Genomic DNA, 26009 nt, shown 5'->3' with positions numbered 1-26009 from the left:
TAAATTGCCTCCCCGCTCCTGTTTTCTCTCCCACCAGAAGTTCCTTTTTCTCTTCCTAAATATGCTGCCAGGCTGCCATTAAACACCGTCAAGTGTAATGTGCAGTTGAGTCCTAGGCTCTCACGTTTCTAACCTCTGCAAGCTTCTAGCCTTCATGGCCCGAGGGAGAACCTTGACATTTTTCTGGTCATATTTTCCATGGAAGGGGACAAATGGGGTGGGGTGAGGTGGGAAGTCCTGCAGAATCACGGTGCCATGTTCTGCGTGGAGGGGGGATTCTCGGGGTTCAATGAAATGCGTGTTTCTGACGCGTTCTGTTTCGTATGGATTCAGCATCACAGGGAAAGAGGGGGAGATCGCCAGCCTCCAGAAGGAGCTGGGCTCCTTGAAACATGCGGTGGAGCAACAGAGGCAAAAGAACAACGTAAGTAGCCTGGGATTCCCTGGGGTAGCTTGACTCTGCTTTAAGGTGCTTCTTCCCCGCCATATGGCTATTGAGCAGGAAGTGTTCTCTCTCCTTCCTGTAACAGCCAGAGCAGCCTGGCTTTCCCAGTAGCCAGAGACGGATCCTGCTCTGCATGGTAAGAGACTTCTGCACACAGCCTACTGGGGCAAGTTGAGCTCTGGTATGCGGGCGAAACCTCAGAAGGCCGGAACTGAGCTTTGCGTGCCTAGGTGTGTGAGTCTAATGAATACGAGGAGCGGGAAGGATTTGGGGAGGCCATATCCAAACGTGGGCAGACCTGAGCTACAGAAGCTTGGGTGGTACCGTATTTTTTGCCCTATAGGACACACTTTTCCCCCTCCAAAAATGAAGAGGAAATGTGTGTGTGTCCTATGGGGCGAATGCAGGCTTTCGCTGAAGCCTGGAGAGCGAGAGGGGTCGGTGCGCACCGACCCCTCTCCCACTCCAAGCTTCAGGAAGCTCTGTGCAAGCCGTGGGAGCCCGCGGGAGTTTCCCCCAGGCTCCCCTGGCTTGCGCAGAGCTGCCTCTTACCCCGAAGCCCCGGCGCGCTGAGCAGTCGCGCCAGGGCTTCGGGTAGCTCCGCGCAAGCCGCAGGAGGGCTCCCCTGGCTTGCGCAGAGCTGCCTCTTATCCCGAAGCCCCAGCGCGCTGAGCAGTCGCGCCAGGGCTTCGGGTAGCTCCGCGCAAGCCGCGGGAGGGCTCCCTCGGCTTGCGCAGAGCTGCCTCTTACCCCGAAGTCCCGGCGCGCTCAGCAGTCGTGCCGGGGCTTCGGGTAGCTCCGCGCAAGCCGCGGGAGGGCTCCCCCGGCTTGCGCAGAGCTGCCTTTTCTGGGGGCTGGGGTCGGGGGAAGCTCGGGCTTCCCCCGCCCCAGCCTCGCGCCTTGGGGGGGGGAAATAATTTTTTTTCTTTATTTCCCCCCCAAAAAACTAGGTGCGCCTTATGGGCCGGTGCACCCTATGGGGCGAAAAATCCGGTACTTGCTCAGTCCAAGAAAGCAAGCTCTTGTCACCTTGTTGTGTGCCTTCATTTCACCTGTTCCAGAGATCCTTTGCATTGGCTTGGTTTCCTTCTTAAATTTGGGCAGAGGAGCCTGTGCCTCTTCACATGGTGTTGGTCTGCCACTTCCATCATCCCTGATCGTTAGTGGCTGGGGCTGATGGGAGCTAGAGTTCATCGTCATTTGGCGTGGCTACAGGCTCTCCACCACTGCTTTAAATCCTTGTGTTTTCATTTAACCAAGGCTGAAATGTTCTGGGCAATCAAATACTCTTTTCTAAGGTGGGCATTGTGTGGTGACTGTCTGTGTCCTTTTGAACTTCCCTTTCAGCCAGCTTTTTTTCCTTGGCAAGTGGAGTACAAATAACTAAATGAAATAGAAACAGACTTTCTGAGTCTCCTACCTAAAATTCATGGGGTCCAGCAACACACTGGAACAGAAGGGTGTCTTTGATTAGTGTTTGCAGACACTTTGCACCCTTGTTGGGAATGAGTGGGAGCAGAACTGATGCATGGAACCAAACTTTTCAGGGAGCTGTGTTATCCTTTCAAGCCTTCAGTACCTGTGCAAAAAATATCCGCCACTCTAAATTTGGGATGGACATTATACCTGGGCTTTTTTTTTCAGTAGCTAGAACTTCTTAGGAAGTTTTCTAGCGGACGCCAGCTTAGCTAGAAAACGAGAAGCAGAACACAGCCCTCAAAACAAACGGATGAATATTCTCTCGGCGACTAAAGGCCACTTCAGCCCTATAGTCCACTCATTATTTGTTTAGAGCAGTGTTGGCTTGTGCTGCTTATTCTGCATGTGTCTCCAGAAGTCTGCTCCATCTGTTGCTTCCTCTATCCCAGGAGCATTTGGAAACCCTGAAATGAATTGAACAGTTACGCTTGCAGACGGCACTTTTCCTCCTACAACCATGATCTCAAATTTTCTGTGTTATTTCATATCAGTGAGAGTTGAGATTTCCCCAAAGAGCTGAGCTTGTGAGCCTGGGTGTCTTCAGCCCCCCCCCCCAGCCTGTGTGTTGAAGCCCTTTGCACATGTTACAGTGCTCCATGTCTACATTGCAGGGGGTTGGACCAGATGACCCTTCCAACTCCACAATGGGTATTTATAGAATTGTAAACTAGTGAAGTAGCACAGTTGCAAAAAAGAGAATAAATAAGCTGACGTATCACACCCCTGAAATGCTTTTCGTGTCCCTAAGCTTCTTTTAAGCCCAACCATCCCACAATATAAATAATATAAAAAATAACTTAAAAAAAATATTAAATGTGTCCCTCTTCAAGCTAATTTAAACACACATAAACACATAAACTACATGCACACAATCCTAGTTGTTGGTAGTACAGTTGGGTTCAGGCATGGCTAAAGTAGGCCCTCATTGAAGCCTTCCTTGAGCCAATAGGACTCCCCCCCCCCAAAAAAAACCATGCAGTCCTAGGCAGGCAGCAAAGAAAACCTGAAGGAGCATCTCCGCCCCCATCATTCAGCCCGGACACTGAGATCCAGCGCAGAGGGCCTTCTCGGTGGTGGCGCCCTCCCTGTGGAACGCCCTCCCACCAGATGTGAAGGAAATAAGCAGCTACCTTCTCTTTAAAAGACATCTGAAGGCAACCCTGTTCAGGGAAATATTTAATGCTGTATTGTTTTTTTAACACTTGATTGGAAGCCGCCCAGAGTGGCTGGGGTATAAATAAATTATTATTATTATTATTATTATTAGGTTTATAAAGCCCTTGGTGGGCCATCCTATTCTGAAGTCAGCTTGGTGGAGCAGAAGTTGCATAGGCTTGGTGTACTAGATCCTTCATTCCACCACAGTTGCTAGTGGAGATCTGCCTCCACTCTCAGAGGCGATATGCTGGGGTTCACATGGGGAGAACCCTGTTGGAGCCTGGTCCTGGCTGGCCACTCTGAAAGCAGGATTCTGGACCCGATGCCCGATGTACCTGTGGCCTGGTGGAGCAGAACTGCTCTCAGGTTCTTATAAGAAGCCGGTGTAGAGTAGCAGGAGATGCCCTTGCCCTGGGTTCAAGGGCAGGTGGGTGAAATGAACAGATGCCAGAGAAAAAGGGATCCTCTCCCCACAACAGCTGCTAATTTCAGGAGTCAACATGGCAGGGGGGAGTAAAGCCCATCTAGCAGAATGGCTGAGAAAAGCATAGAAATGATTCAATTTGACTTACTTCATTAAGATGCTGCTTTCTTTGCGCTCTTTAAAATGCAACATTTTTGACGCCGGCAAAAAAGTTAGTCCTCTAATCTGCCTCGGGGTCCAGCCAACGCAGCACAGACTGGAGCAGGACTTTCACCTTCTCTTGGAAGCCACCGGCAATTTGGTAGGAGGGTGAACGTCGGACGCTACCTTCACATTGAGTCAGATCATTGGTCTTCCTAGCCCAGTGCTGTTTACCTTAACTGGCTGAGCTCTCCAGATTCTCAGTCAAGTGGGTCCTTTTGTAATTGAAGCTACTAGGGATTCAACCTGAGACCATGGCTGGATCTACACAGATATTTAAAAAATGCTATAAAAACTTTATTGGAAAAATTAGCTCCCAATGTAATTTACCATTGACTTTGGATTGCAGCTCCACACCGCCCTCTGGTGTCACATTTGTATAACGCATTTATAACGTATTAATTGACCTGTGTAGCGGAGTCCCTTCTGTATGTAAAGGATCCCTTCTGTTTCTGAGCTATGCACCTTGCCTAGTCTGATGGCCTTGACTGCTGCAGGTGATGCTGAATTGCTGTTGATTTCTGGGTTATGCAGGTGAATTAAAGCTTGGTTGGTCCCAGGGTGCGTGTGTGTGTATTGCTCACTTTTGAATACTCCTCCTCCTCCTTCCTCACAAATGCAGTCAAAGGGGGGGGGGGTTCCTAGTAGTGATGCTGCAGGCAGAGCCAGGAAATAGAATGGCAGGACATTGGGGAAGAACTAGCCTTATTTTTATTTTTTGCTTTTGAAAAAAACCCCCCAGACAAATTCTCTTTCCCTTTTTAACATCACACTTGGTTGTTTTTTTTTTGCTAGTGTGCCTCATCTTAATTGACCACCCAAATCATTTTGCAGTAACCTGCGCTTAAATGCAAGCGCTCTCTCGCTCTCTGAAGTGAAAGCAAGACACCGTTTGATTATTGGCTGAACTGAAACCATATCTTTCTAAAAACGATTAGGACCTTCGAGAGAAAAACTGGAAAGCCATGGAAGCATTGGCCTCAACTGAAAAATTGCTGCAGGACAAAGTGAACAAGACTGCTAAGGTTGTAATACTAACTGCTAGAAACAACTGCATTGAAACTAGAAGTGATTCGGCAGCCGCCTTTTAGAATCAAATGGAAGCATTTAGCTTTTACTGCAATTTTAAATACACTCTGTTCTGAATGCTCTCTCTTTCTTTCTCTCTCTCTCTCATACTGCGCTTTCCACCTCTGCTTGTGCATGTCATCTTAAGCCTTCTCTTTATGTTATGTCCCCCTCCCCTTTTGATTTGTGAGCATGCTGTCTACTCTGATTTTGCTTGGAACAGTTGCTAGAGCTATAGGGCTGTGTTCTCCCTCTCTCCGCCCCCCTGGAGTTGGGAATCACACCTGCCAGCATCTTGCTGGCCACCCAAACATCCTCTCACTTTTGTGCCCAATGAAACCTGTCCATTATGTAAGGATTGTCACACTCGATGCCCTTAAAAGAAGGTTGAAATTAAACACGCAGGCCATGATTCAAGCCAATTTTAAAAAAACAAAAGACTAAAAACTTTCCCCATTTATTTTGACAGGGGAATGAAGCACAAACTGCACACCCTCTCACTTCATTGGTCTCAGCTGTGCATTTTGGAGTGTTTCCTTACGGGCCAGCAAGGGCTGCTTTTGCTTTTCATGCACACAGTCCTTGAAATGGCTAAGATTTGGAAGCATTCAAGCCGGGCTGGGATGCAACGAAACTGGGATACCTGCTTCTGCCACGGCATCTCCTAGTGAAGTGTCAGTGGCCCACCTTAATTTCTGCAGACGAAAGGAAACAGCATAAACGAAACGTATAGATAGGTTAAACAAAATTCTAAATCGCAAAATAGCCTCAAATGTGGACTATGGTGTGAAGTTTTGACTATGGTGTGAATTTAGATGTGGCAACCCGGATCTGGCAAGTTAAGGGAAAATTCTAAATTTAAAAAAGTTAAGTGTTTAATATAAATGAACAAAATACACTTACTGGGGGAAATGCTTATCAGTGGTCTACAAGGAGTAAATATTGACACACAGACAGCTAATGGTGTGCCAGTTTTGAGCTGTATCCAGTGGGGTTCCACTGCCACGACAGCACTTCTGTTTCCTCTCTTTTCACTGTATACCCCCCAAAATCCACTCTAGAGGGTCCTTAACCTTCCAGAGCTAATTTTGAAGGGTGCACAGTGGTCTGGGGTAGACTAGAAAGAGAGAGGAAGAACTAGAGTGATGGGATACAACCCATTATATGGTGTTATATGAACAGATTATAAGGTCTGCTGGTATTATTATTCTGTTTCAGCTTGCATATTTTCTTCATTTTAAGTGCTGTTTTGTATTTAGTTTAAATCTCGTCGGATTCAGGTTGCTGCATCTTAATTCTCACTATGGTTAAAACTTCACTCAGTCCCAATTTAAGGTGCATGTTGACTTGGGGGGGGGGGGGGGATAAAACCTAAAATCTACCCTGTCAAATCTCCACAGTGTTCAGTAACTTACAAATACCTGATTTTTTAAATAATAAATCTGAGAAATGTGAAATCTTTTAAAATGCTTAAGAGAAACAGGTATGTAGTTTAAACTACACAAATAAAAATAGCCCCTGTCTCCTGCCCCTGTCTTCCGGCCCCTTACATTTGCAGCCCTTAATGAACATGGAATCTTCCCCCCCCCCAGCCAAACTGACAATTCACTTCCCTGACAGAAGCGCTACTGTTTAAGCTTATATTAAAAATCATATCTTATATTTTTTTAAAAAACGGGAAAAACGTAATATAATCGTATCATCCACTTACTGAAATTACACAGAATTTGGATAGGATATGAAAGCCATCTAGCTGAAGAATAAGCTGCTTTGGGGCATGGGGCTGTAGACTCTCCTTCCTGGAAGTGTTTCAAGAAAGGGTTTTTCGCTGGTGTTTGCTGCAGTGCTCTACAGGGCCAGGAGTTTGAACTACGACAACGGACTTGAAAGATCTGCCTGCTCCATTGGAGTTCCTTCAGGCTTTGACTCAGCAACTTTTGTGAAGAGCCCCAACTTCTCCTCCCCCAACAAACAAATTTAAATAAAAGAAAAATTGCAGTGGAGATGGTTTCAACCTCTGGCAAATCTTGGGGGAAATGAAGTTCATTGCTTTATAGAACCTATATATTTAAACTCCTCTACCCTGGCCTCAAGGGATGCGGGTGGCACTGTGAGCTCCCGTTGTTCGGTCCCAGCTGCTGCCCACCTAGCAGTTTGAAAGCACATCAAAGTGCAAGTAGATAAATAGATACCTCTCCAGTGGGAAGGTAAATGGCCTTTCTGTGCACTGCTCTGGTTTCACCAGAAGCGGCTTAGTCATGCTGGCCACATGACCTAGAAGCTGTCTGCAGACAAACGCCAGCTCCCTCGGCCTATAGAGTGAGATGAGCGCGCAACCCCAGTGTCATCTGTGACCGGACTTAACTGTCAGGGGCACCTTTACCTTCACCCTGGCCTCAAAGACTGAGGATTTTTTGCTGGGGGTTTTCCCCCCCCCTTAAGTTTATCCACAGACCTATACCTCCACAACAGGTTAAATTCTTACTACTGAAACTAGGAGGGCAATAAAGCAAAGGGGGTTTCTGCCCTGTCTCTTTTGCCATATCGGAGTCTGCAGTCATGGGGAAGGGATGCATACAAGATTCCCTTGTTGCCTTGATCACTGGAGGCCGTGAGCGTTCACGTTTGCTGGATCGATGATGGTGAGAGGAACACGCTGCCCAGCTCTATCAATTGGTTTCCGTTTTGCTCTGTATTCTGGGGAGAGAAAAGGCATGGTGTGGGTGGAGATTGCCTCTTGAGGAATGTTCCGTAGCATTTTTGAAAGGGGCAAACCTTTCCAAAGTCCTTAAATCAGGGCCCGGAAACCTGTGGTCCTCCCAGACATGGCCAGGCTCTGAGCTCCCCTGCCCAGCTGGCATGGCAAAAGGTCAAGGGTTAAGAGGAGCTAGAGCCCAGCAACTTCTGAAGCGCCACAGGTTCCCAACACCTGGCTTAAAACTCCTGTATTTAAGAGGCTGTGCCTTTCCTAAAGTCCCATCATTGAGAGAGACATCTCTGGTTTGCCAAAAAAATTTCCTGGTCTGATTCTTGGCGGCGGGGGGGGGGGGGGAGTTTGATTGTGAGCAGCTAGATCAGCAAAGGGGAACTGAGATCATCTCCAGCCGATGATGCACTACACTTGTGATTGGGTTTTGCACTATATTGTGCTCCCAGACATGCAGAAAGCACCCCAGCAGCCAGATGGGTGTCCTGGGATCTGCTGTAGGTTTTGAGAACCCTGGACTAAATAAGTCTCAAGAGCATGTCCTGAGATGGGCTTCATATACGGCAAATAGGATCCGTTGCAACAAGAGATGCTTGAGTGAACTAGCTACCTGCCCCAACTCCCCTAGGCGAATGCTTAGTGCACTGTAAAAATACTTAGTTATAGAGATGTAGAATAGCTGCCTTGCATTCTCTCCCAGGATGCAAGAGCCACAGGGAATAATGGGCAGTACATACATGCATATCCATCATTTGATGACTTGGGACACCTGAAGGTACCATCTCCCAACAGAGATCAGTACTTTTTCATAGTTCTTACCTGGGGTCACCTCAAAGGAGGGAACTCTTTTAGTGGAGATGATTCACACGCTCAGCTGAAGTTCAAGTGATAGGAAATGAAGGGGAGTGCATGCATGTGTGCACTATGCCTAACTCCTTCCGTTTGACCTGTAAATGGGAGTTGAAAAACTCCACTTACAAAGTGAGCTTTCCAGACGGCAGTTTTAGTTGCTGCACAATGTTGAACCGAGTTTCCATCCCCTGTGGACAGAAAGGGGATAAAATGGGGATATGGGAAAAGCACACCCACAAGAAATCTCACTTTGATGCCCACTTCAGTACAGAACATTGTTTTCTTGTGATGGCTTAATGGCCAGGTAAATTAGATGCTTTGCATCAGATCCCATAATTACTTGGACCTTTCAGAATTTGCAGTCCATATTACTTTCATGGCCTAATTCAAATGGAAATCAGGGATCAAGGCCAGAACTTCAGACTGTATTATTTTGAGTGTGTATTCACTTGGGTTTCGGGAAGTACCATGCATTTAGAAGTCAAGGGCAGCAAAGGATGAGCAATATAAGAGGGAGGGGGGAGGTGGTGAAAATTTCTAGGAAAAAACCCAGTTAGAGTGTGGGGGGCGGGCTATACCACAGAATAACTTGACAGTCATCGCCCCTTGATAAAGATTTCATCAAAATGTGTTGGGCTTTGTAACAATATTTCTTCTTGGCGCCTCTTTGAGGAATGCTTCAAAAGTGAAGAGCAGGAACCTGTGATGTGGGCCTCTAAGAGTGTGGGTTGACATAACTGCCAACCCCCCCATGCCCCTCACCCCGTTGTGCACGCATTCTGCCTCCCCAGACCCCTTAAGCGAGGGAAAGAAATGAACAGACTCTGCGGAGGCTTCTTTTGAGAACTTGTTGAAAGTACAAAACGACACGAAGGCTGAGCCCTGAAGCGTTTTCTGCGGTGTTAATGCAAGGGTCGATGGGTGAAACTGTTTCTGGCCCCTCGGAAACAGTAGCTCTCAATTAGGCAAGGAACGTTTAGGCCAAGGAAGGAAATGTTATCTTGCCATCTGGTGGAAATTTTGCATTGACTTGGCCCTTCCTCCTTTCACTCTGTCAATCCAGGAGAGGCAGCAGTATGTGGAGGCTGTTGAAGCGGAGACGAGAAGCACACTGCAGAAGCTGTTCCCCATAGTGTCTCTTCCTTCCACCTTGGTAAGATGTGCCACACTTCTGTGCTTCTCCAGCTGCCAGCTGGCTACAGTGGAAGCAAAGCTGTTCGCTTTGTAGATGCTGCTGAAGAGTGGAGTGACTGGGCTTCCTGGCTCAGAGCTGCTGGTGTGCACCTCCAGGGGCTCCTGCTAATCAATCCGTTTTGCACTACTCGCTTTTATGATCTCGCAGCATTGCGCATTTAAAGGCTGCTTAGTTTTGTATCCCTGTTTTATGCGTAAGACAAATTTTATGCGTAAGCAAATTGGTGGCGTTTCCTTATCTCTTCCATGCAAGCGTAAGAGCTGAATCGGACATTGGTGGATGGTCTAACTTGGGCTGTAGTTCAGTGGTAGAGCAACTGAAGGTCTGGGTTCAATCCTTTGGCATCTCCCGATGGAGCTGGTCTTGGAGAGCCACTGCCAATCAGTGTGGACAATACTGAGCTAGATGGACCTAGTGGTCTGACTCAGTATAAGGAAGCTTTCTGTGTTCTGCTCTCCCGGAAAGTCAGGCAGAGACTGAACATGAGATGCCTCTGAACAGTCTTCTTTGGCGATCACTTGTAGCCAAGTAAGATTGTCTTCCATGAACACAGTCTTAACAGTGAGTCCGTAAGTGACTGTGGAGGCCAATTCTGGGTCCACATGTCCGTCCACAGCGGGGACATGGGTTTCCAGGCAGAAGTTGATCACAGTGAGGGCTTGCCAAGCGTGCCTTCCTCTTAGCACGTTTATCCCTTGCGTCCTGAGTTCGAGTGTCTTCAAAGCCCATGACACTTTGGCAAAGGCTATTCTCCAACTGGAGCATTCGCAGGCCAGTGTTTCCCAGTTATTAGTGTTATCTGCCTCTTCCAGATACTGTGTCTGGATGGAGGATAGGGAGTGTTAGAAACCAGCCTAGCTTACAGAGGTAAAATTTACACCCAGATGGAAGGGCAGCTCTAGCTAGCTGGTTTTTGTTATTCTTGGGAAACCAAAAAGATTATCCTCTCTTGCACAGAGCCACAGCGACTGGATGCGTGGGTTTGAAAAGGCAGTAAGAGAACATACAAAAGATACATCTCGACCAGAGGAAATTAAGGTTGGTATAAGTGGTGTGTGTTTTAAAAAGCCTTAAAGGAAGCTCTGCTCAGGTGAGCCAAAATTAATCTTAAATTTGCCATATACAGTCATACCTTGGATCCTGAACACCTTGCGAGTTGAACGTTTTGGCTCCCGAACGCCAAAAACCTGGAAGTGAGTATTCCGGTTTGCAAACGTTCTTTGGAATCCAAACGTCCGACACAGCTCCCGCAGGTTCCAATTGGCTGCAGGAGCTTCCTGCAGCCAGTTGGAAGCCGTGCCTTGGATTCCGAATGTTTTGGAAGTGGAACGGACTTCAGAACGGATTCCGTTCAACTTCTGAGGTACGACTGTAATGGGAAACTCCCTAGCTGATTTAACAATAGCTACAGCTCTGGCTGTGCTTCAGGAATTCTGGACGATGCATCTCTACAAAAGTGACCATTTATTTACAAATAGAGAAACTGGTTCCCTCCTCAAGGTCTCCTCAAAATTAAAAGCTACTTTGGAATGTGATGCTGTTGCTGTTTAAAAGCAGCTCAGTTGGTTAGAGCGCGGTGCTGATAATGCCAAGGTTGCAGGTTCGAATCCCCATATGGAAGAGCTGCATATTCAGGCTGGACTAGATGTTCCTCGAGGTCCCTTCCAAACTCTGATTGTATGATGAGGGTTTTGCACAACCAGCAGCTGCTGAATCTGGAGACCTCCTCCGACTCCTGCACCTTCAACCCTGGCTGCTGAGCTGAAGGGATCACGAGAAGCAAGAGAACCTCTTCCACCTAGCAGAAAGGATATGGCTAATAGAGGAACAAGCGCACAGACCTGTTCTTGCCTTTGCTGGAATAAGCCTGGAAACTGGAGGGAGGTTGTAGGTGGCTGAAGAGGGGAGGTGGGGAGGGGAAATGTTCCGTCCATGAATTCTGTTAGGTTTAACTTAGCTTAGGATGCAAGCCATCGATCTCCCCCCACCCAAGGCCAATAAGAGCAAACTGCTTGCTCTTTCTTGCCAACCTGCAAGATATCTATATGAGATTTATTTTTTCCCTTCACAGGCCATGGAGCAGAAGTTGAAGGAGGCAGAGGAGATGCATGTCATGTTGCAGCAGGAGTGCGAGAAGTATAAAGTGGTCCTTGCAGAGACGGTAGGAGTGTGTCCTGTGAAATTTACACACACACACACACACACACACACACACACACACACACACCAATTTTCCTATGGGTGTTTGGTAACTGAAATTCTGTGTTGCTAGGAGGGAATCTTGCAAAGACTACAGAGGAGCGTGGAAGAGGAGGAGAGCAAATGGAAAATAAAAATCGAAGAATTGCAGAAGGAACTTCAACAGGTACTGTGGGGGAGCTCCTGCTCCCAGAGGTTCCCTCTTGAGTTTCTCCTCTCTGCCCCTCTAACCTCTGGGGGTGCTCCATTTCCAGCACCAAGGGGCAGATTTTGGGGGAACACTAAAACTCTGCTCAGGATTAGAAGATGGCTCCACTTCATGTAATTTTACCTGTGTATAAAATCTAAAGCTTGCTTTTCAGTATAACGGTCCTTAAAGTGAGGAACAAAAGTAGAAATGCAGTTTGAAACATCAGTGCAACCCCCAATATGAAGAGGATGAGATAGGTAGCGATGGCTCATTTGTCATCGACACGAAATAAGAGACTGTAGTGTCATCAGCCCAGTCCTGTGGATGCTCTGCTAATAGAGATTGAGCAGGGACCTTCTGTTTCAGCTTTTAAAAGCTTTCCGAAAATGTTTCTATGCCAAAAGGCATATGCCAGCAATTAGGAATACCTGTTTCCATAATGGTTATGGATAGCTGAGGGTCTCTGGTTTTCCTTTGTTATGTGTGTTTTTATTATATATAGATACCCAAACGGATCAGCAGCTTGAGGCAAGTTCACTGAGGATGCTCACAGCATGTCATTATACTGGAATCAAAACAATGGCTTGTGATTCTTTCCACCAGTGGAGGCAGGGAAGGCGTTCCTTAGATCAGGTGTGGGGAAACTTTGGCCCTCCAGATGTTGCTGAACTGCAACTCCCGTTTTCCCTGGCCATGGGCCAGGCTTGCCAGGGGTGAGGGAATTGAAGTTCAACAACATCTGGCAGCCCAAAGGTTCCCCACGACTGCCTTAGATGCAGAGAACAAACATGCTTTGGATGTGAACAGTTCAAGGTTTAGTCTCTGTCATCTCAGTTTCAAAGATCCTATGCTAGAGCCCGGGGACGCGGGTGGCGCTGTGGGTTAAACCACAGAGCCTAGGACTTGCTGATCAGAAGGTCAGCAGTTCGAATCCCTGTGATGGGGTGAGCTCCCGTTGCTCAGTCCCTGCTCCTGCCAACCTAGCAGTTCAAAAGCACGTCAAAGTGCAAGTAGATAAATAGGTACCGCTCTGATGGGAAGGTAAACGGCGTTTCCGTGCGCTGCTCTGGTTTGCCAGAAGTGGCTTAGTCATGCTGCCACATGACCCGGAAGCTGTACGCCGGCTCCCTCGGCCAATAAAGCGAGATGAGCGCCACAACCCCGGAGTCGGTCACGACTGGACCTAATGGTCAGGGGTCCTATGCTAGAGCCCATGTCTATCAGGACTGTGTGGTGGGGCTTCTGTTCCCAGCTAGAGGAGACAGTTCCAGGCTGGAGGGGCTGAATGTTCTGGTTTGAGGAGCCTCATATATTTAGTCTATGGCCCGAGTTAGTTAGTTAGTTAGTTAGTTAGTTAGTTAGTTAGTTAGTTAGTTGAAAGCAAGGGTCAGTCATGTCTCCTGAAAACAGCATACTGAAGTAATCAGCCTCTTGTACATTAGCTGGCAAATCTGCGATCGTGTATAAAAATAGCAGCACATTCTCGAAGTAATATCAGGGGGCTTAATCCTGTTTTTGAAAAGCAAACAGGGAACACGCACCACCAGTGTTGTACTTCTGTGGCTTTCCTTTGCTTTCATCAAAATAAATTAATCTCTCTAAGATGATTCGGATTATGCATCCAGCAAGTGCTTACTGAAGCAGACTTGATGCAAATGGGGAGAATGTCTGCGCAGCCCCACCCGCTGGCAGCAGGAGACCAGCAGTATTTCATTGTTAACTGGGAAAGACCATCTGCCACTGCGTCTCAATCTTCCGCGGAGTTAAATGATCTGGGTTTAGTAATCTCTGGTTCACGGATGGGAGCTGTCTTTGCCACCTAGATGAAGGAGGTTTGTTAGCCCTCTCTGGTGTTCAGAGTGCTACGCATAACCTTGGTAGCGACCTTTGTGGGTCACAAAGGCCAAAGAAATGAAAAACAACGGGTAGTAGCCAATGGACGCTTCCCGTCAGTGCAAGGATTTCCACTTGGGGCTTCCCCCCTCCTCCTTCCCCCGTACGCTGCAAAGGGTTGGGGGAGTCCCTGGAACCTATTTAGGAAAGCGAGGAGAGTGCTACTGCACAAGTGAAAATCTCTGCACGGACAAATCTTTGCAACAAATCTTTCAACAAAAGATTGGGAGGCCATCTAATTATTCGCAATTTGCAGAGTGTAGATGGGAGAAACGTCTTCCTCTCCTGTAGCGTAGGAACTCTTGTGTTGCTTGGCAGAATTGATTGGAAGGAGATTCAGAACAGGCAAAAGGAAGCTTTTCTCATAACAGTAATTGTGAACAGCCACAGCAACCTGAAGCCAGTTGGAGTCTTGCGAAATCAGCAGCCCCTGATCATCCATTTCACAGTCTTGAAGAGTAAGATGTTTGTCATTTAAATAATAATAATAATAATAATAATAATAGTGTTTATATTTTGTCTGATTGCAGATGCGCTCATCGGTCGCTCCTTTGGAGCAGGCGGTAGAAAGATTAAAGGAAGAAGTCAAAGAAGTTGATTCTGTATGTTTCGTTTAATCTGTACATGAAGGGTTACTTCATCCCAAACTTTCTTGGCGTGTTTGTGTAAAACTGGCCCAGTTCATACATAATGATCCCAGTTTGAGAAACTGGACTTGGAATGAGCAGTGTGCCCACATGGCGCTCCTTGCCCTGACCCCTCCCTCACCTCATGCACCTGTCTTTGGCATCTGGACTTGGGGCAGGGGCGCTGTCACAACAAAGGACCCATAGGAGTGGTCAACGTATTTTTATTTAAAAGCTAATTTTTAAAATGACAAGTTTTGGGGGCGGGAAGCCAAATCTTTCCATACTGGACATGGGCTAGTCACCCCCAGCTGCAGATTAAATTGCAGCCGTTTTGTCCAGAACTTTTAAACGTAGCCATTACAATTTAAACGCTAGTTGCTAAACACCTAGTTTTAAGTTGCCATGGTTGGGTTTTTCAATACATGCCCACTGAACCACCAAGGACATTACTGAAAGATAGGTCAGATCAGGGTATGAAATCTGACTAGCATTTCAGGAATTGGTGAAGCTGGTGATTAATGTAGTTTATGGTTAGCGCTGGAAGAATGACTTTCAGCTTGGCGGTAACAGATGAAAATGTCTGGAAGCAGAGCGGACACCTTTGTAGCTTCTCATGACTTCTTTGCCTTTTTTTGCAGCTTAAAAAGGAACGAGAACATCTGGAACATGAACTGGAGAAGGCAGAAATAGAGCGATCAACGTATGTTTCAGAAGTCCGGGAGGTAAGCTGCCTCTCCAAATGCAGCAGTTATTTTTGCTTTCTGTTGCACTCAACGCATGGCTCTTGTTGGCCCAAGGACAAAATGCTTGCTCCCCTCAGGGGCGTTTGCTGTGTTTGTGACTTCTAACCACGGAGCCAGAATAGGGGGGGAAGGGGGTGGCAGAAGGAGATGCGTCTTAAAGCCTCTGAAAACTTCATTTCAGCTCAAAGATCTGTTGACTGAATTGCAGAAAAAACTTGATGACTCATATTCTGAAGCAGTAAGGCAGAATGAAGAGTTAAATTTGGTAAGAGGCCTGCCCTCCTCCCTCCGCTGAATACAGCTTACTCCAAAGCGGAGGGAACCTTTCTGAATCCTGTCTTGTCTGCTAACCCCTCCAGCTCAGACTTTGTCTGCTTCAACCACTTTTACAGCCCTTTCTCTGCCTCTTAATAACAACATTAAGTGTGTTTGCTGCTCCCTCCGGCCCTTTTCGCTTAAAGCCGTAACGTTTCCGATGGTTTGTGAATTCAGAAGCTTGCTTTCTCGGAACGCAGGGGGTCTTGGCTACAGCTGTGGAAAGTGCTGCTTTGCCTCAATTCGGTGCTAGGTGGAGTTGTGAGACAAGAACGGAAGTGTCTGCTTTTAGGCTGCACCTTTTCCCTTGAAGGAAGTCCCAGTTTCTGGAAGGTGAAACTGGACAGTTTTTGTATTTGCATACAAAGAGATTAAAGCAGGCAAGGGGCACAGAATGTGGCATAATGCAGCCTGCTGGCTTGAGGAAGGCGTAGTCTTTCTGCCCTTTGAGTGCAATGTACGTTCTTAAAGGCAGGAGAGGGAAGCACTAGGTGCCCCAGACAGAGACTGGTCAGTCCCATACTGGTCGTATGAGCCACTGCCTGTTGGGCATCGAAAAGAAACCAGACCAGCCTTGCTTTACTGAAGCTTCTGGCATTATGGAATTGATTCATATAACTAACTCTCAAGCTGAACTGCCTCCAGCTGGGCCGCTGTGAGTTTTCCAGAACCCAGAACGAAAGTTTGAGCATCATCGAGGGTCACGTTGAATAGGAAAATGTCATCACAACCAGTGACTTCCCCCCATCCTGTCCTTCTTGGGTGAAGGTGGTTTCACCTTTATGTCTCTCCACATGCAAAAACCTGTATTAGGTCTCATATTTGAAAAAACTCTAAAAATTATCAGGTCCTTAATTATTACAAACTTTTGGGGGTACTGCTTTTTTGGTGAGAACAAGTTATTTTGGATGCACGTGAGTAAAATTATGAAGATATCAGATGTTCTGGCTAGCTCAGAGGGGTAGCCTGTGAGTTCCCTGGAAGAAAATGGGAGAGAGGCTGTGTGTCAATGGCTTTAGTCAACTTGCTGTTCCTCAGTTCTTTGGTGGCTTCCAGATGTTTTGGTTTAAAGCTTCCTTAAACAAAACACTGATGATGATTGGAACTGATCTGTGGAGCAGATACTCTCTTGTGAAAAGCTTCGTGCAAATGCCCTGATAAGGCTGGGGAGGCTTGGATAACATCCATTTAGAATTTTCTCACTGATTCTAACCTCTATAGCTACCTGTAGCTTTCTGTAGTTGTTCTTTTTCATCTGTCTTGCAGATGGACTCACTTTGCTGCCCAACTCTCCTTGTAGTACATGTTTGATGACTAATCTTCACTCTTCCTTCTCATGTGTGTGTGTTTATACTTGTAGCCACCTCTTATTCCCAAGAGGGATGTGCTCAACTGGCTTTGTCTTATCTGTTGCAGCTGAAAACCCAGTTGAACGAGACTTTATCCAAACTCAAAATTGATCAGAGCGAGAGGCAGAAACTAGCACTTGACTTGCCTAAGGTAAGGAATTGGTCTAAGTGGTCTAGGGGTGCTCAAAGATACAGTGCTTTGTTGTTTGAGGCCCAACTGTAGTCTGTGTCATACAGTGTTTTCCTCTAGCTTAAGTTACTGTGCCAGTTATGTATGGCTCCCTCTCAGACAGAGAAGTCCCGGTCCCAGTTATCTATCCTTTGCCAACATCTAGGCTACACCTAGAGTCTAGGCTACGTTTCCTGTGGGGCCTCCTTTTTAAGGCTATTCAGAAAAGCCTTTCCAAAATGCCGCTTCGAGGTTGTGAACAAGGGACAGGCTGTTGGGAACATAGCTTACCTGTTCTTCAACAGCTTCCCTAGTCCCAGGTCTGTTTCTCCGAGAAAATTAGCTCAGTTGGTTAGAGCGTGGTGCTGATAATGCCAAGGTTGCAGGTTCAATCCTCGTACGGACAGCTGCATATTCCTGCATTTCAGGGGCTTGGACTAGATGATCCTCGGGGTCCCTTTATGATTCCATTCCATTCTAAGTAAAAGCCATTGTGCTTATTTTTAAAGCCCTGTTTTGTCCCCTTCTGCCATGTCAAACTTTCTGTGCATTAGGATGGTGTCTTTTAATCTCTGGCTATTTATGGGTTTATCTGGCTGCTGTGATCTTAGGCTGCTTGTGATGCCATTTTGCTTACTTCTTTGGCTGCCTCAAGAGCATTTGTGAAGAAGGGTGAAAGCATTGCCTAGAGCACATCACTTTCAGATGCCCAGATGGACACTTGCATCGCCCTGTATTTGTGCAGCTCGTGAGATTGTGTCTCACAGAAAGTGCTTGCCCAGGGATGCTCAAGAGGGAGTCACAGCTACTCCTGGATTCCTGATTTAAGTGAGCCCACGTGACACCAGCGTCTGGAAGCACAGCTGTTGCATCCATGCTTCGTATTTTCAAATATTGCATTACAAGGCCCCACTCCACAAAAACAGTCATCAGCATTCTGGTTTTTTTTTTATCCTGACCTGGAAATTCTCTGTTTCCCAACCTTAGTAGCTCACAGTGATATCTGGTGTTTTACTATTTCAACAGGGATGTGGGTGGTGCTGTGGTCTAAACCACAGAGCCTAGGGCTTGCCGATCAAAAGGTTGGCGGTTCGAATCCCCGCGACAGGGTGAGCTCCCGTTGCTCGGTCCCTGCTCCTGCCAACCTAGCAGTTTGAAAGTACGTCAAAGTGCTGTCGCGAATTCCTCGCGGCGCTTTTAGCAGAAACGCTCAGAGTCCCAGGTTTTTCCAGTGCAGTCTTTCTAATGTGAGCTATATACAGGTATTTACAAAAACAGTCCATACAGAGTACCTACTCCTTAAGGCAAACGAATATTCTCCACCACAGCACCACCACACCACAGCACAACCACAACATACTGTTGCACAGGCTTTCCTTTTAAAACAGGTGATAGCCAATCACATTCCCGCTGAGTCACTCTGACCCAGCACTTCACAGAGTATTGCATCAGCCTGTTGAAGCCTGCAGACTTACTCATCATCCTGCGAATCCCAACAAGTGCAAGTAGATAAATAGGTACCATTCCGGTGGGAAGGTGAACAGCGTTTCCGTGTGCTGCTCTGGTGCGCCAGAAGCTGTCTGCGGACAAATGTTGGCTCCCTCGGCCAATAAAGCGAGCTGAGCACCGCAACCCCAGAGTCGTCCGCGACTGAACCTAACGGTCAGGGGTCCCTTTACCTTTTACTATTTCAACAAGCCTTCTACACGGAGGTTTTTATCGCAGTTGGTGTCCATGTTGAATTGAGTTGATTTTATGTATGTGCTGTTCTTGTCTACACACACTGTGTTTATACATGCAATTGTTTTGCCTGCTTTTATATGTGTATCTGTTTTTTAGATGCTTTCATTATATTGTTAATCACTTTGGGGCGCCTAACAACAGGAAGCAATTCCTAAACGAAACGCACAATAATACTCAAAGTATTTCCTCTGCTGTTTCTCCCTTAAGGCCCAGGAATCGCTCGTTACTCTAGAAAGGGAAATAGGAAAAGCCGCGGGGGACACCAATGTGATTGAGAACAGTGATGTCTCCTCACAGACGGTGAGTGTTACCTTGGGAACATAAAACGCCATATGATGGGCAGGCATTACCAGAATCCTTCAGCAGCAACTTCGCTGGTGTGTGTGTGTATATATGTGTGTGTGGCCAAATGGCTGTATTTGGCTACCAGCCGGAATGAATTGTTGCTTAATCTGGCTCTGCACAGTCCTGCCTGCACGGCACTTTTGCAGAGATCCTGGAAGACGTAATATTCATTAAGGGGGTAAGCAAAAGGGCAGAGCCAATTAGCCATGGGTTCAGATTGCCTCTTCGCACTCCTCTCTGCCTAGACATTGCCCACGTTTTCCTCAATCGAGACCCAGACTACTTTCTGCTTTTGAACGGCTGCTAACGGGGAATCCTAGTCCCAGCCCGTTCCGCGTCACTTTACAACTGGGTGGCCCAGCACAGTACAAGAGTTTGACTTTGATATCCTGCTTTATCACTACCCGAAGGAGTCTCAAAGTGGCTAACATTCTCCTTTCCCTTCCTCCCCCACAACAAATACTCTGTGAGGTGAGTGAGGCTGAGAGACTTCAGAGAAGTGTGACTAGCTCAAGGTCACCCAGCAGCTGCATGTGGAGGAGCGGGGAAGCGAACCCGGTTCACCAGATTACGAGACTACCACTCTTGACCACTACACCATGGTGGCTCCCATTGTGTTTGTGTCAGGCTCTTTTAGAGATCTGAAGATGTCACGCAGCACTGTTGTGTCCCCTACCCCCCTTGTATTGTGCGTGTGTGGTTTGCAACTCTGAACGAATGGAACGAAGGCCCAGTGCTGCTTTGTCCCACCAGCAGGTGGCAGGGCGGCTGCGTATTGGCAGGCCCAACTCATTTCCAACCAAAGGTAGAAATGACATTCTTATTAAAAAGCTGACGGATCTGAACCTTTCTTCTACCATCTGTGACTGGATTAAAGACTTTTTGAGGGATCGGACACAACCAGTGAGGATTGGGACTGTTATATCTACCTCCCTGAAGCTTAGCACTGGCACCCCACAGGGATGTGTGCTAAGTCCCTACCTGTACTCATTGCACACATATGACTGCAAATCATCTGATCCATCCACAGTTATTATTAAGTTTGCAGATGCTACTACCATAATGGGCCTAATTGCAGGCAGAGATGAAGCAGCGTACACGGGGGAGGTTCGAAAAGTATCTACATGGTGCTTAGAGAATAATTTGCACCTAAATGTTAGTAAGACAAAGGAGATGGTGTTGGGCTTCCGGAGGAAGAGAGGGGAACCTGCCCCGTTATATATTATCAGGGGGGGCTGTGTGGAGAGAGTCTCCTCCTTTAAATTCCTGGGAGTTTACCTTAGTGAGGACCTCACTTGGAAAATCAACATAACTCGGGTGGTCAGAAAGGCCCAACAGAGACTCCATTTCCTCAGGGTCTTGCGAAAGAATAATGTTAAACAACAACTGATGAACTCCTTTTACCAGTCCACAATAGAAAGTGTCCTTTCGTATTGTATCACAGTGTGCTATGCTGGCCTGACAGCCACGGACAGAAAGTCTCTACAGAGGGTGGTGAATATAGCACATGATATCATGGGCTGTCCCTTGAGTCCACTAGATGACATTGCAAGGGATCGTTGCCTTAGGAGAGCGAGAAAAATTCTCAGGGATGACTCGCCATCACCTCTTTAATCTTCTACCCTCAGGCAGGAGATACAGTAGTATAATCAGCCGTACCAACAGGCTAAAAAATAGCTTCTATCCGTGGGCTGTTAGGCTGTTGAACGAAAAATAACATAGCGAAATTGACTTGTGAGGTGGTGTGTTGTTTGATAAGAGATTGAGTGTTTGGGGGGGGGGAGGCTCGTTTAATTTCATTGTACACAGGTTGTACAATGGCAATAAAGGTATTATTATTATAATTATTATTATTGATTTTCCCCTCCCGGTTGCAAATTATACCAAGCTGGAACCTAATATGAAGGACCCTAGAGGCCTTTTGCCCTGGGGCTTCTGCATCAAGGCCTACTTCTTGCTGCGCCTGGGCTGTTCCACTTCAGATTGCAGGGGTGGTGGTGGCGGTTACAGGAGCGAATGACCCTCCATTAAAAATAAACCAATCCACGCACACAGAATAGTAGCATGCCAGGGGAGAGCAGTTCTATCCCATCCTTCTCCCCTGGCGTGCTAGTTCTCGGTGCAGAGGGATTTTTTATTTTCATTTTATTTTTTGTGCAGTAGACCTGAGAGCGTCCTTGCCCTGCTGTGTCCTGGGGATCACATGGGGAACAGAAGGGAGACCAGCAGCCTGCCTTGCTCTTCGTTCTGTTCCAAAGGAGGGGCTTTACCCTTTCGTTCGAGATATCTAAGTGGTGCAGCCTTGGGCATGGCAAGCCCATTCGGCCTCTGGCTGATTGCCTACCCTGCACTCTAAAATTCAGTGTTAAATCTCCCCACCTGCCCACTCTCAAGCTGTTCCTTCCGCCGCAACTCCTCTTTGCTAACTGCTTTCTCTCCCCTCCTTTCCCCTCTAGGCAGGGCCCGATAAAAGCCTCAACGTAGCCATGAGCCAGGACGTTGCCCATCTCAAGAAACTGCTTGCGTCAGTCAGCCAACTGCTTGCGAAAGGAAAAGAACACTACCAGCTACTAGGTAGGAGAGTTCCAGGGAGAGTCACCCGCTGCATTTCCTGGGGGTGGGCAAAAAGCAGGGCCGGCCCACCCATGAGGCCGAGTGAAGCAGCTGCCTCGGGTGGTGGAATACAACAGGGTGGTATTGCCACAGGTACCCCCGCCTGCCACTGTTGCTGCTGAGGTTTTGTGGCGGTGGTAGCTTCCAGCGAGATTATGCGAGATTTCATGGAACTTTTGCGAGATATACCATGTTTTTCGCTCCATAAGACACACCTGACCATAAAGGTAAGGTAAAGGTACCCCTGCCCGTACGGGCCAGTCTTGCCAGACTCTGGGGTTGTGCGCCCATCTCACTCAAGAGGCCAGGGGCCAGCGCTGTCCGGAGACACTTCCGGGTCACGTGGCCAGCGTGACAAAGCTGCATCTGGCGAGCCAGAGCCGCACACGGAAACGCCGTTTACCTTCCCGCTAGTAAGCGGTCCCTATTTATCTACTTGCACCCGGAGGTGCTTTCGAACTGCTAGGTTGGCAGGCGCTGGGACCGAGCAGCGGGAGCGCACCCCGGTGCAGGGATTCGAACCGCGACCTTTCGATCGGCAAGTCCTAGGCGCTGAGGCTTTAACCCACAGCGCCACCTGCGTCCCCCACCTGACCATAAGACGCACCTAGTTTTTAGAAGGGGAATGCAAGAAAAAAAAAATTTTTTAAAGGCTCTGCTCAGCGCTCCCTTTCACGAGCCTTGTGGAGCGTGTGTGTGACGCTTGCAGGCTTTTCCCCAGGAGGGAGAAGGGCAGCCCATCACTGACAGGCTGCCCTTCTCCCTCCTTGGGGGAAAAGCCCCCAAGAGCCGCACACACGCTCCACGCGGCTCATGAAAGGGAGTGCGGCTCTTGGGGGCTTTTCTGGGAGGTGGGGGAAGGAACTGAGGGGCTGCCCTCTGTCCCTTCCCCCACCTCCCGCAAAAGCCCCACGGAGCGTGTGTGCAGCTCTTGGGGGCTTCTCCCGCCTGCATTCGCTCTATAAGACACACACAGCATTTCCCCTTACTTTTTAGGAGGGAAAAAGTGTGTCTTATGGAGCGAAAAATACGGTAACGAGATCTTGCCGGAAGTCGTCTTCGACTTCGCCTCAAGCGGCAAAACAGGACAGGCTGGCCTTGGTAAAAAGAAGAGCTTTGGGAGACCAGGCAGCAGAATAAAATAATAAGAATAATATGCAGCCCGTCTGACTGGGTTTCCCCAGCCACTCTGGGTGGCTCCCAGCAAAATATTATAAACACAGTAAAGTGTGTTTAGAAAAGTTTTAATTTTGAAACGCCACTTTTGACTTTCAATATGTGTTAGCTCTGAATATTCAGCGGGTTTTGAATTTGAGCTTATTGTGCCTTTTCCCTCCCCTATTTAAAAAATCCTGATTCCTATTTTTTAAAACTTCAAAGGCTTCTGGATATTTCTTTATTTATTTATAAATAAGAGTTTTTTGCCCTTCACCATAAGATTCCAGGCCGGGTTACAACGGTACCATATACCATGATAATAGGCAGATACAATCATTAACAATATATAAAACAAGTAAAACCATTCCAAATGGAACAGGGCAGTATATATTCAACCAAAACGGTAGGGCCCACAAAATTAAATAGCTCTGCTGCAATAAGGAGTCGTTCCTTTAGAATACGGTGTTGCCTCTGTTGGCTTTTCAGTGCCTACTAAAGACCTTCCTCTTCCAAGAAGCCTTTTTAAGTAGAGACCTTTTCAAGGTCTCCATCTGTATTGCAGATATTTTTGTTTGTTTTTTAGGTGCTTTATGGTTTGTGTGCTTGCTGCCCTGGGTTCCTTTGGGCGAAAGGGTGGGAATATAAATTTAATAAATAAATGAAATAATATGGCGAAAGCTGTACAGTGAAGATGTTTGGGTGCCCCTCTTTGGGGAAGGAGTTCCACTGTTTATGAACTGGCGCAGTGAAAGCCTGGGCTGCCATTTCCCGCTTTATTTTTCTTCTATCTGGAGGAATTACATGTAACCCTACTTTAGCCTAAAGTTGTAGGACTCCTTTTTCAGTGTATAAAAACAATTTTTAAAAGAAGTATTTTGCAATAGCTACTTTCTCATGCATCCCCCAGGCTTACCTTACCTTACCTTTCTTTTCTTTTGTTTCTTCTTCTTTTGCAGAATGAAATCATGGGGAGACCGTTAATTTGGGGGTAGCAGAAGGCACTGTATTTTATATTTTGCCAAATTAAAGCCTTATTTATGTGTTCACAACCCTTTCTACTTCGTCAAACACTGAACAGAGTTTTGTCTTTTCTACTCCTTGTTAGACTACTGATTTAAACAAGATGATGAAGAAGAAGACTCTACAGACACCTCCAGAGTTTAGTTTTATAATAAATAAATAAATAAACAAAACAGTTTGGATAAATTAGAGCTTTACATTCCTGGAGCCTACAGTGAACGTATAACCTCTTGTCTTTACTATGCTCAGTAAAACTTGTTCAGACACACCCACCTGACGTGGTAACAGCAGCAGTAAACAGTAACGTTTTAATACTGACAGTCTACACTGTTTTACTTAGATACATTTCGGGGAGTAGCTGCCTCTGATTTCCACCTTCAATTAAACACTCCTCCCCTCCCCTTCTCTCCCCTGCCCCCTTTTTTGGTTGCTAATGTAATCAGTTTTTGTAATGGTGTCGGCGAATAAAGGGATGCTTATTACTCAGACTATAGCGTTGCGTGTTTGATTTGTGACTCGAGAGAGCCAGCAATAAATCACACTGCCCAAGTTGGAGTTAACCCTGTATTGGCAAAAACACGATCTGTACAGGAGTGTCAGGCCTAATGAGCACAACAACTCATTTCTGGCAGGTCTTGCCCCCATGAAGCAGTTGCTGAGACTGAAGGTCTGCACCTCTCCACAGCTGCCTAAGTCCCCTCCTCCCCAAGCAATCTGAGACTGTGCCTATGTGAAGCTAACTTCACCTCTGCCCTGTTTACTCCTCTGCTGGTTCTGGGAAACCAGGGGGAGGGGAGCTTGTCGCAGCAGGAGGGGCAGACACCTGGGCCTCTTCCCCAGTTGGACTCATCTCTGCCACTTTGTCAGCTTTGCCTTTGAGCCGGTGCCAATGACTGGGCTCAACCTCTTCAGCCCCAACTGGGCCAGGCGAGCTGGGAGAGCACTTCCGAGACCTTCCACTGCAGGGAAGCAGGTCTAAGTGCAATGGACTCACAACTTTGAGCTGTGAGCACCAAACTCAGTGCCAAAGTCAGCAAAGCACAGCAGAGTATGAACTACACGAACGACGGCTCTGAAATATAACTTTTTTATTCTTTTACAACTATAGTGGTACCTCGAGTTAAGTACTTAATTCGTTCCGGAGGTCCGTTCTTAACCTGAAACTGTTCTTAACCTGAAGCACCACTTTAGCTAACGAGGCCTCCTGCTGCCGCTGTGCTGCCAGAGCCCGATTTCTGTTCTCATCCTGAAGCAAAGTTCTTAACCTGAAGCACTTATTTCTGGGTTAGCAGAGTCTGTAACCTGAAGCATATGTAGCCTGAAGCATATGTAACCTGAGGTACCACTGTACTGCAAAACTAAAATGTAGAATCATAGAGTTGGAAGAGACCACAAGGGCCATCGAGTCCAACCCCCTGCCAAGCAGGAAACACCATCAGAGCACTCCTGACATATGGTTGTCAAGCCTCTGCTTAAAGACCTCCAAAGAAGGAGACTCCACCACACTCCTTGGCAGCAAATTCCACTGTCGAACAGCTCTTACTGTCAGGAAGTTCCTCCTAATGTTTATAAACTAGAAACTAAAGACTATCGGAGGCTACTGGACTGCATGAGTGTTACAGTTGCTTAAGCAGTCATCTTATCTCTACACAGATAACACTCAGGCTCCCACAGAGTCAGGCTGGAGCGGAAAAAGCGATGAGCAGATTCCGCCCCCTTCCTTTCTGAAAACATTGTCAGGAGATTCTTGCAATGGGGGGGGGGGGTGAAACATCCACACACTTGACCTCCTCTCCAGCTTCAGCTTCTGCCCCTGAATCTGGACTTCTCTTTTTAACCACAGATTTCCCATGCTCACTCAGCCCTGTTACCTCCTGGAACTTTCCCAAGCCACCTGAGACTATGCCAGTGTGCCTGCCTTTGCTCCTATCACTTCATACCTCTCCTGGTCTTGGGAGACTAGGGGGAGGGGAGCTTAGAAGGCAAGACACCTCTGCTTCTTCTTCACCAGTCTGACTCATCTCTGCCTCTTGGCCTCCCACCACTCCTGCTTTAGCTTCTGCATCCAATTCTGGAGTCTCTGCCTGCCCATTAAACCTCTTCGGCTTCTGACA

The 26009-nt window shown here is 47.2% G+C and overlaps 1 protein-coding gene across 13 annotated transcripts in view; it reads left to right on the top strand.

Annotated features, from left to right (window-relative positions):
- KTN1 (kinectin 1) overlaps positions 1–24383 on the top strand; it is a 102663-nt gene extending 78280 nt beyond the window's left edge. For 4 of the 13 annotated variants that reach the window (XM_083731264.1, XM_083731266.1, XM_083731259.1 and 1 more), the window contains 13 exons: positions 334–424; positions 4646–4732; positions 9398–9487; positions 10487–10567; positions 11601–11690; positions 11802–11894; positions 14342–14413; positions 15079–15162; positions 15365–15448; positions 16915–16998; positions 18967–19059; positions 21561–21678; positions 23832–24383. In XM_083731264.1, the coding sequence (XP_083587390.1) occupies positions 334–424; positions 4646–4732; positions 9398–9487; positions 10487–10567; positions 11601–11690; positions 11802–11894; positions 14342–14413; positions 15079–15162; positions 15365–15448; positions 16915–16998; positions 18967–19059; positions 21561–21678; positions 23832–23836 (1072 nt within the window). In that variant the 3' untranslated portion in view covers positions 23837–24383. The remainder of the gene's footprint in view (positions 1–333; positions 425–4645; positions 4733–9397; positions 9488–10486; positions 10568–11600; positions 11691–11801; positions 11895–14341; positions 14414–15078; positions 15163–15364; positions 15449–16914; positions 16999–18966; positions 19060–21560; positions 21679–23831) is intronic. The other 9 variants (XM_083731260.1, XM_083731271.1, XM_083731268.1 and 6 more) reach the window with 3 other exon arrangements.
- Positions 24384–26009: the final 1626 nt, after the last annotated feature.

This window comes from Podarcis gaigeae (assembly GCF_964106915.1).
Source record: "Podarcis gaigeae genome assembly, chromosome: 1".
Classification (NCBI taxonomy): Eukaryota; Metazoa; Chordata; class Lepidosauria; order Squamata; family Lacertidae; genus Podarcis; species Podarcis gaigeae.
This window is presented reverse-complemented; position numbering and strand designations above follow the sequence as displayed.